The sequence below is a fragment of the Pagrus pagrus genome, assembly GCF_965226575.1.
Source record: "Pagrus pagrus genome assembly, chromosome: 6".
Taxonomy (NCBI): Eukaryota; Metazoa; Chordata; class Actinopteri; order Spariformes; family Sparidae; genus Pagrus; species Pagrus pagrus.
In genome coordinates this window covers 22935902-22946756 of record NC_140190.1, presented here as the reverse complement: position 1 = coordinate 22946756, position 10855 = coordinate 22935902, and the positions used below count along the sequence as shown (strand labels likewise).

General features: G+C 40.4%; 1 protein-coding gene across 1 annotated transcript; it reads left to right on the top strand.

Moving 5' to 3' along the window:
- The first annotated feature begins 487 nt into the window (after positions 1 to 487).
- Positions 488 to 7335, top strand: acer1 (alkaline ceramidase 1). The gene is made up of 7 exons (XM_084355315.1): positions 488 to 914; positions 2759 to 2871; positions 3046 to 3160; positions 4364 to 4502; positions 5210 to 5347; positions 5437 to 5574; positions 6068 to 7335. The coding sequence occupies exons 1-7, from the start codon at positions 908 to 910 to the stop codon at positions 6243 to 6245; spliced, it is 828 nt and encodes a 275-aa protein (XP_084211441.1). The 5' UTR covers positions 488 to 907; the 3' UTR covers positions 6246 to 7335.
- Positions 7336 to 10855: the final 3520 nt, after the last annotated feature.

The following is a 10855-nucleotide window of genomic DNA, read 5'->3' as shown; positions in this document are numbered from 1 at the left end:
TAAAATACAACACAGTTTCATACTGTTTTACTTTGTTTATATGTGGCGGACCCTGCCACCTTTATATCTTCAAAACAGTGTTCTGGGGACCTATTTTCCTCTTAGAACAACTTGTTTATTCAGTTGAAAAAAAAACAAAAAACATTTCTGAGTTTGTATTATTACTTCATTAAAATTGTAAATATTAAAATTCCAAGTTTAAATATCTTCTCCAAAACTACATAGTGCCCCTTTAAGAGTTTTACTCAAATACTATTTCTATGGGTGACTTTTACTTTTACCAAAGTAATATTTTAACACTATATCTTGTTAAGATACCACCGCATCTATAACACGTGTAGTTTTTAATGAAATAAAAATGAACACCTCACACACACCACCACTTAATAGTCCTCCTGCCCTTCCGCCCACTCAAAGCGTTTAGGCTTTTATTTTGAAATTTGAATCGGCGGTGTTGGCCCGACACAGCGGAGGCAGATGTGAGGCAGATGTGAGGCAGATGTGAGGCAGGTGGAGCGCTGATCCTGCTCTCTAGAGAACACCTGAGATTACAGCAGATCAGTACAGCATCTACCTGTAACACCTGTTGCTGCCACCATATTATTTGAATATCTGTTCGTGATATTCAAATAATGGTGCTGTAATACACAAAACACTCCAGCCGGCTGTCTGAGGCACTGATGATCGAGTTTGTTTATATTCGTCATCAGAAAAAAAATGAGTGCGTTGTTTCCTTGGTGACTTTGACCTGGAGACGTGAAACCGTTCAGCGTGCTCATTAATGACGTAACAGTCTCGTGCAACAGGATCGAGAGCTTTTCTCTGCTCCGCCCCGAAAAATCCACCTGTTGTTGCCTCACCTGGAGCAGAGCGGCACTGTCGGACTGGAGGCTGGGAAAGCAACAACATGGGAGGTAAGAACCATCATGATACTTGGACCATAGTTACATTTTCATCTAGTTATTCTATATAGAGTTAATCAGACTTTCATGGCTCTTATGACTTGAAACTGTCACACCTTCAGCCTGAAGTCACCAGAATATTCCTGTTGTTCATCCTGACAGTGACAGAGTGCACATGTGCTGATCAATAGTGAGTTTCACATACAGTATGTCATGTATCGACACAGTAATCCTATAATAATGGACTGACTATGGCATAATCACAACCCAGAAGTCAATATTCAGTCACATCTACTGTATTTATACTCTATTATCCAGTGTTGTCATACTTGAGTAAATACTTGAGCAAAAGTAAAGATGCCGTGTTACAATATTACTTTGGTAAGGGTGAAAATCACCCACATATGAATAGTACTTGAGTAAAAGTCTCTGATATTAAATTGACCTAAGTATCAAAAGTACAAGTAAAAGTAGCCTACATATTACATATTTTTACATGTATGTAGCTACCAGGGGTTGACCGATATGGTTTCTTCATGGCCGATACCAATTATTAGTATTCCAGGAGACTGGATTTTTGGACAATATTGAAACGAATATACATTTACAGGAAAAATCCCAAAATATCTTAGTTTCAAAGTTGGGAATAACCAATGATGCAATGTAACTAGCTACAGTTTGTTATGGTTCGTACTAGGTTGGTTGTAGGACCCAAAAGCGGACACCAAGTCAGGGAGAAGGTTAAAGGAATTTATTTTAAATGCTGAGGTAGAGGGCAGTGAAAATGGCTCAGGCAGGTGGTACAGCAGGTGGCTCAGCAGGTGTAGTGGCGGAGACTCACAGTGGCGTTGGCAGAAGCTTTGGTGGAGGCTCTGGAGCATGTAACACAGAGGATCCACAGCGGAGTGTAGGCAGGTAGCAGAGGTGCTGGAGGCTGAAAGCAGGTCGATCACTGGAGAGGTTGAGGAGAAACAAGGTTAGCGAGATAGCAAACACAATGACACAAGAGACTAGAATCACAAGTAGTAGCGCTTTCTGAGAGGCCATGTGACACATCAGGGAGACAAAATAATCTGGCAGCGAGTAGAGAGAAGACCAGAGTATTTGAGCTGCTGCTGATGATCAACTGTGTTGCAGGTGTGAGAGAGTAGGCAGCTCCAGGCATCAGGGAAGCCACGTCCAGCCTCTGCAGAGCAAAACAGAAAATACAATCACAGCCACACCAAAAGTCCCAATCATGACACAATTTACTCAAGTACTGTAGTTATGTACAATTTGGAGGTAATTTGCTTCAGCATTTCCATTTTCTGCTACTTAATACTTTCACTCCACTTCAGTTAATTGATCATTTAAGCAAACTAATTCAGATTATTCAGTGCTGATTGACTATTACTAATGACATCAGATTTTGCCGTGGACACCATGGTGTGGTGACCGTTGTTGTGCAGTTTTAACGTAATGTAATGTGTCTAAAAAGTCCCAAAACTTGATGAAAGTTCCTTTTAAACAAACGATCAGTTTATCACTTGTCATTCCACTTTGTCGTTAGTTTTATTTCATGGAGGTTATTCTTTAATCAATCGCTTGATTAAAACAAATTATGTCAAAGTGTTGCATACATATGTTTGCATGCCTGTCTGAGAAAGGGTGTAAAGCCACATTTAAATACAAATTTAAATACAACTCAGCAGGGAGTGGAAACTGGTTTGCATAACCCATCTATACAAATGCTCTGCTCAGCCTCCTGGATATACACAACCGGTATTTTATCTGCTGGGGGATCAACTGACAGAGAAGTGTGCAAAACTGCAGGTGTGCTCTTGATGTGACGTTTCCCTCTCTGTTGTGTTTCACAGCTGTTTACTCCAATGAAAAGATGGCAGGAGCTTTCTCATATGAGAGTTCAGAAATCGACTGGTGTGAAGACAACTACAGACACTCTGAACATGTGGTGGAGTACTTCAACACTGTGAGTTCTGCTGCATTTATGTCGATACTTGATTCAGGAAACAAGCAAAATAAGGAATGGGTTTTTTTTCTATTTTTGGACAAGAAATAAATGTCAAATCTCACAGACAAACGGGAGGTTTGATTGGGATGATTCATTCATTGTTTTGTTGACTGATTGATATTTTCTCTGCAGATGAGCAGCTTTTTTTTCTTCATCATATCTCCCGTCATGCTTTACCTTCTGCACCCTTACGCCAAAGAGAGGAACCTGGCGATTCACTTGGTCTGGATCATGATGATGTTTGTCGGTCAGTCCCTCGCTTTTCTCTTTATTCATAAATGTAATGGTTAGATTTAAGTGTCTCACCATTTTAGATACATGACCAGATCTTCTTGACCTTCGCAAAAAATGCAGCTCTCTTTAAATGAATCATTGCTTTTGTGAGTTGTTGGTGTTCAGTTATGATTTGACCTGAGCAGACATCAAAAAAGGACATCTGCCATAGAAATTGGTCAGACTGAATGGACTTTTTTTAAAAAGTTCACTGCAGTAGTTCCTACCAGGAAGTCCACTTCCAACAAGAGCTGCAGCGAGCAACAGAATAGTAATTTGATCAACATCAAACTCAAAATACAAAAATTAATTGGTTCCAGATTCTCAAAAGAGATGAGATGAATTATCCTATCCAAAAAAATTGAAAAGGAAAAGCATCTCGAATGGTTGCAGGGCACGCCACATAACAGCACATTTCCTGTCTGCTGCTTCACTGTCATACTGTCCAGTCAAGGTATAAATGCTTCCAAAAAATATCTTAAGGAAAGTTATTCAGCAATGTACAGGAAAAATAAGCTTAGATTTGTGCCCCCCAAAATAATGCATTGTATCATCTCTCGACCCCTGCAGATTTCTAATGCACATTTTATTGAAGTTTGAACAATTTAAAACAGTCAAAAATTTAATTTTACACTCAGATTGGTAGGAGATTCAACAGAAATAAAAATTCACATATGTCTTCTCGAGTACTTCTTAGGACAAACTGGAAAATCGCTAAAAAAAAAATTCTTAAATAACACACAGTCACACTTTCACAGTGGAATCCTACCCTGAAACATATTTTCAGTTACTATATTGCCCCTTTATGGGCCCCATGTAAACATGTATTGATCAAGCTTGTCCAATTGTGTCATTGTTCTGGTCCATTCTTCATAAGGGGCTATGCACCTTTTCCTCCAATGTCTCAGTGGCATCTGTTTAGCTGCTGTAAAAGCAAAGATAATCATCTCTTCTCAAAAAGGGACAAGTCACCCCTGCAGATTTATTGTACAAACCCTTGCGTGGTCCCTTCACCCTGACTAGGGACCACTGTTTCACAGTATCCCAGGCTAGAAGCCTAATAGAGACTTTACATTCTTTCTTTGGCTTTTTACTTTCTATGTGATTTTCCTTCTATAATATAATAATGAAAACATGAATTGTTTCACATTAAAAAGACAGTTCTCTCTTCTTGCAGGGCTCTTTTCAGCATACTTCCACATGACGCTCAGTTTCGTTGGCCAGATGTTGGATGAGCTGTCTATCCTGTGGGTGCTGGCGGTGGGATACGCTGTCTGGTTCCCCCGCAGGCTCTTCCCTTCTTTCATAAAAGACAGGTAAAGCAACCTTACAGCAATCAAGTCGTCAGTGCACGGTCTTTGTTTTTGTCTTTGTTCAGTAATTCATCTCCACGTGTCACTAAGGACTCACAGGCAGCTCAATAATCCTTTAATGAAAAAACATAACAATGGCAGCGTGTTTCCGAGGAATGGCAGCCTGAAACCTAACCTGTCCTGAGCCTGTCTGACAGCCCCAACCGGAGTTGTTCATGTCACAATGACACAATGCGGTGCTGCTGTCTTCACCTGAATGTGACAGAAAGAGGCTCTCGCTATTGTGAAAGACTAGAACTCCACCCTACCTGTGTAAATATTTAACCACAAGGTGGGGAACAGATTAATTCAATTTTGATAAGCACCTGACGTGTGACTCAATGACTTTACCCTCATTTTTCAAAGTAATGGGTTGGTCTTCCTTATCGTGGATGAAATACTGAACACACCCAGGACGTAAAGGGTCCTTTAAACTAAAATCTATTGTTTGAAAGTCAAGTTCATTTAAAAGTAGGGGTGTTTTTCATACTGAGCATGTGCCAGTGAAATCCAATTACATTTAGTCTCTTTTTCCCTTCATAGGAAGAATCTATATTTTTTTACAAAACAATGTGTCAAATAATATCAAACAATTATCAGCTGAAACTGCAAAAATGACCACAAAAGATGCAGCATTCCTGATCGCTTCTTTTGTCTTTCTCTGTCCACAGGTCCACATTTTCAAGCCTCGTCCTGGTGGTTACCGTCATCACCACATTATCATCGTTTGTCAAACCCACAGCCAATGCCTACGCTTTAAACTGCTTCGGCCTCCATCTGCTTTATGTTCTGGCCATCGAGATGAGATGGTATGAAATCTCTGGTGTTTCCCAGGCATCTGTAAGTCATTCGGTGCAGTTTTGATTTGTTGTGATAACCAGTTTTCGTTCTGTCTCAGCTGCACTGACCAGAAGGTTCTGCGACTGGCCAAGCTGTCAGTGGCTCTGTGGGTGCTCGCCATCTCCTGCTGGATTAGTGACCGCTTTGGCTGCAGCTTCTGGCAGAGGCTGAACTTCTGCTACCTGCATGGAATCTGGTAAGTCCTAGCATACTTGTGTCCTTTCCTTTCCTAAGTACCGTAAGAGACATAATTCCTCCTGAATTACAGTTTTAATCAACATGGCACATTGCAACACAATATCTACTGAAGCATAATTTACTTATTTAACGGTTCAAAACTCTCAGCACTTTATTTCAACATTGACTTGAAGCACGACAAAAGGATTTGTTTGCTGTGTTAACATGTGAACAAAGCCAGAATCTTTGCCTTACATAACCAAGGTGCTGACCACACCTAACAACTAGCCACACAGGGCTCAGGAGGTGAACCTGGTCTTATGTGTCAAAGGTGTTCGTCCATCATTCATCTCAAACACCTTCCTACAACTTCCATGTGGTCCAAGAACTTAGCTACTCCTTGACTGGGGAAAGTGTGGACATAATACATTCCACATGTTGTGTTTCATGCCATGTTGTTGCTTTCAAGGACATGCTCATGTGTATTGATCTGCATTATCCGTATCTTGCAGGCACATTCTGATCGTGATGGCTGTGGCCTATGGCAGCACCCTGATAGCTTACCTGGATGCTAACTATGAGATACCGTACTCACTGCCTGGACTGCAGTACTGGCCATGTGATAAATGGGCCATTGGATTACCTCACATTGTGCTGAAAGGCACTCCCAAAACAAGGAAACGCTGCTAACACATTTTTGCCAAGTTATTTCTGCAAATACGCTCCATTAGTACAGCTACACCACACAATGACTACCACTCCAAAAGTGATTTACATGCTATAAACACGAAGGGGCTGTTTACACGGCAACGTTTTTTTGCATAAAACGGAAATCTTGGAGCGTTTTGGACGTTCAGTGACACAACAACTGCATTTTTGGTGCTTGAAAAAGCCAACTTTTGAAACCTGAGCATTACCTTTTGAGAACGCCATCCTGTAAACAGGCAAAACGCACTTCCTGCAAAAGCTGTGAGCTGTGTATCTTCTATTTATTGAACGTCAAATATAGATATATTTAAATATATCCATTATTTACATAATCAAATTGATGAATTAATTTGTATTCTATAGATCCATGTTTTTTAATCTGGTTACAAATAACAGCGCATTAGGTAAGATAATTTTAATGTGAATATATGCCCTTTATTTCTCTTTTCAAGATGTGATTGTGTTTTATTTTAAAAAACAATAATATTCATCCAAACATTGTTGGAAACAGAGCTGGAGGGCCGCTGATGTTCAGAGTAGACTGAAGTTTAACTACTGAGGACATGTGTATCCATACAGTATATATAGGCAAAATGAATGACTGAGAGAAAAGAGTAATTGTGTGTATTGAATTGTCTTCTACAGTTAAGCATGTGTGTTTTACTGAAGCAACTGTTGTGACTTATTTTCAAGACATGAATGCACGTTTGATTCTGTACATGTCGGAATATTTTGAGACGTTTTCTTAAAATTAAACTGCTGTTTTTTATGAAACTGTAACTGCTGTCAGTTTTCAGTGCGACGGTTTCTTTGAGTGACGCGCCACAGTGAAAAGTGTTTACATGGAGTTTTAAATGACCTCAACATGCGGTAGTTTCACAGTCATACTCCCTGCCCTCGGGGTTAGTTTGAGCTTTGTAGCCGAAACTGAGTTTTGTTTGATTTAGAACGAAAATTAGCAAAATAAATGTATGATGTCTCGTTCAGGACCTCTGAAATATGACTCTTAAGTGCGTTTGTATTTCTGACCACAACAATCACATGCAAATCTGTTTCTTTAGTGAGACTGATTCATCACTGGACTGTTAAAAGCCCTTTTGTTGAAAAAGCTCTTGATTTTGATGGTGTTTTGAGAATATTCAGGTACAATTGTGCCTCCATTCACATGATCTTTCCTGAAGGATACAAAAGATCCAACAATAGATATTTTACAAAAAGAAAAGCACGCAGGCGTTCTCTGCACTTTGGTGTTCAATAGTGACCTCCTGTGGGTGATGAGATAGAGTGCTTTTAGGCATTAACTCTGGTTATTAACTGGTGACAGCCAGATCGTGGTTGGCTTGTTATAACTCCATCACCATCCCCTCAACCTCCTGATGTGAAAGGTTGCTAATAAGCATATAATGTGGACGTGATTTGCCACTTTTTGGTACAAGTGTCAACCTTGTACATATCTGTGGTTTGCAGACATGTTAACTGCTAACAGTACATCCTGGGCTGGTCTGTTGGTCTGTGTGTCTACTGTAGATCTATGGTTTTCATTCTGGGGGTCGGGAGCCCCTCTGGGAAGCACAAGTAGAATCTGAGGAGTCACCAGATAGTTATTAGATATGCTGGCAACATGGCTGTAGAGATGATAATGTTTTTAAAGTTTTATGAGAACATTCAAGGTCTCCAGAGGATGAAGCCTGCTGACTTTGGTCATCTCTACTAGCCAGGACAAGTGCTTGATAATCATTCATTCACACATACAGATTAATTTCATGGTGATTATTTATGAAAATGTTTGTTTGGGTTTTATTTGATGCCTTGCAACTTAGAAGACAACTGTATTTAGTGTAATCATTGAAGAAGATGATGATTGGCATGGATTTATGCTCCTTTTTTAAAATAAGTTTGAAAAATTTAAAAAAACAATAAAGTTCTGTTATGTGTGTGACATTGCATCATTTTGTGTTTCTCCCTCTCTCTACATATTTAGATGGGAGGATTTAAAGGTTGATGTCTCAATACAAGTGGGACACCCTCATGTCTGACAGCCAGGTGGGTCATTTCTTACTCAGACTTGACTGAGAGGCAGACTGGATCAGTTTGAGCGGCAGGGAAAGAAAAGGAGGCACCAAGCCAGTGAGAGAGTGCTGACCTTCTGTCCCATAGCTAAACCCGATAATCTCACATCAAAGTCTGAGCACCACAGAGACTTGACTGCACCGGGCCCTCGCTCCCTCACTCTGTATGAAAGATTAAACATTTGAATTAGACGTTTGAGACAGAGGCTGAGTAAGAGTTAGGGCCATGTGTGATTCAACTTGTCAATTAAACTGTACTACACTATATAAAATTGAAAAAAAATAAAATAAAATTGTAAAATACCGTCAGCTGTGGTGACAATGTATCAAATATTACAGTATTCTTTATTGGCAACTGTTAATTTCACAGCTGAGAACTGTTTTTTTTTACAGTTTATTACTGTGAAAAACAGATGTATTGTAAACCTGCAAATAACAGCTATAATATAAACCTCTTTACAGTAACTATTTTTCATGATCATTTACTCACCCAGATAACTTTGGTGTCATTCGAAGTCGTTCGGACGAAATTAGATCCGGTGTAGCGCCGATATATCCATATAATGTGAGTGACGGGGCACCAAAGCGCAGCCTTTATGAGCATTATCTGCCACGAAACTAGTTAATTTCACCTATATTTTGTTACGATATGCTAGTGCTATTCCCCTCTGAGTCTGGGCTCGTCTATTGTCAACATCCGCACTAGCACATCATGATAAGATATTGGTGAAATGAACTAGTTTCGTGACAGATAATGCGTTATATAGAGGCTGTGTGTCGCTGCCCCGTCACTCGCATTATATGGATATATCGGCGCTACACCGGATCTAATTTCGTCCGAACGACTTCAAATGACACCAAAGTTATCTGGGTGAGTAAATGATCATATATTTTGCTAGAAATAAGGTCCAGGTTGTAAAAAACGGTAGTTATCCTTTAACTATATGTTTTTAAAAAATGCATGGTGCTGTCACAACCTTGTTTAAAATCGCATTAGATTTGTTGATTTATGTGTTAAACATTTTAAATTAGGACATAGGGCTTGGCCTCATGATAATGACAAGATGATAGGAATATGACCATTTTCAGATTTTGCTTTATAATTTATACAGTGGTAACTTGGGCGGCTGTAGCTCAGTGTGTAGAGCCAGAGGTGGGAATTGTGGAGTCATCAAATCATCTCCATGCCATGTATTTGTTCTGCTCAGTCACTGAACCAGGTGCATTCACTAATTAGCTCACCTTCCTGGCTGAAGAGCTGTGCTGATTGGACTCAGCTAGTTTAGTGCATGAACAGAACAAATACATGGCATGGAGATGACTTGATGACTCCACAATTCCCACCTCTGGGTAGAGCAGGTGACCAGCGATCAGAAGGTCGCTGATTCGAATCCAGGTTCCCCTGGGCGGAACTGAGCTACATGTCTAAGTATCCTTGAGCAAGATACTGAACCCTGAATGCACAGTTGGCACCTTGTGTGGCAGCCCCTGCCATCAGAAAGGGCCCTGCGATGAGCTGGCGATTCGTCCAGGTGTGTACCCTGGCCTTCGCCCATTGAAAAACTGGGATTGGCTCCAGTAACCCCCCACAAACCCCTGAAAGGGGGGGGTAGAGTGGCAACATTGGCGGCGACCCTCACGGATAGGGGGAAAATGAGATGAGAGATGAAACAGTGGTAACTTTGTCTCTACATTCAGGCCGTTGTGGGCAATGTTACAAATCACTGAGCAATTTGTTATCTGTTATATTTGTGTGTAATATTGCAAATAAAATGATATATAAATAAATAAAAGAAAATACACCATGTTAGGGGATTTTATCCTTATTGCCCTCCACTATTGGCATACAATAGCATAAGCCTTGCATGCAGGCTGCTGTCGTATATACGTGGAACTATTTTGCATGCTTTTAACTAAGTATATTTACATTCAAGATCTTGCTTTACTAGTTTTTGTGGTTTGTAAGCAGTGGCTGAAGAGAATGAAAAGGAGAGTCTCAAATATTATTACATTATTTTTAAACTTTAACAGTCTATGTTTAAAAAAAACATAAATTGGGAACTTCATTAAAACCACCTGCTTTATATTGTGGAGGTTCCCCTTGTGTCGCCAAAACAGCTCTGACAGACACAAGACACAAGACTTCTGTGGGTTCCCTGTGGTGTCTGGCATTCAACAATTGGCAGTGGATCCTTCGAGTCCTGATGGTTGGGGTGTTGGGCCTCCATGGATGGGACTTGTTCTTGCACATAACACAGATGATTGTCAGATTGGAACTGGGGAATTTGGGGATCTGATCAACGCCTTGGGATCTTGTCACATTGGGTCATTCCTGAGCAGATTTTGCAGTGTGGCAGGGCTCATTGTCCTACTGGGGAGGCACTGCAAGTTGTGAGGTTGTTTATGTGGTCTATATTGGTGTTTGGGTGGGTGGTGCCTGTCAAGTGGCGTCCACATGAATGCCAGGACCCAAGGTTTCCAAGGAGAATATTGCATTTTAAAGAGATGATCAATTTTAAGCAC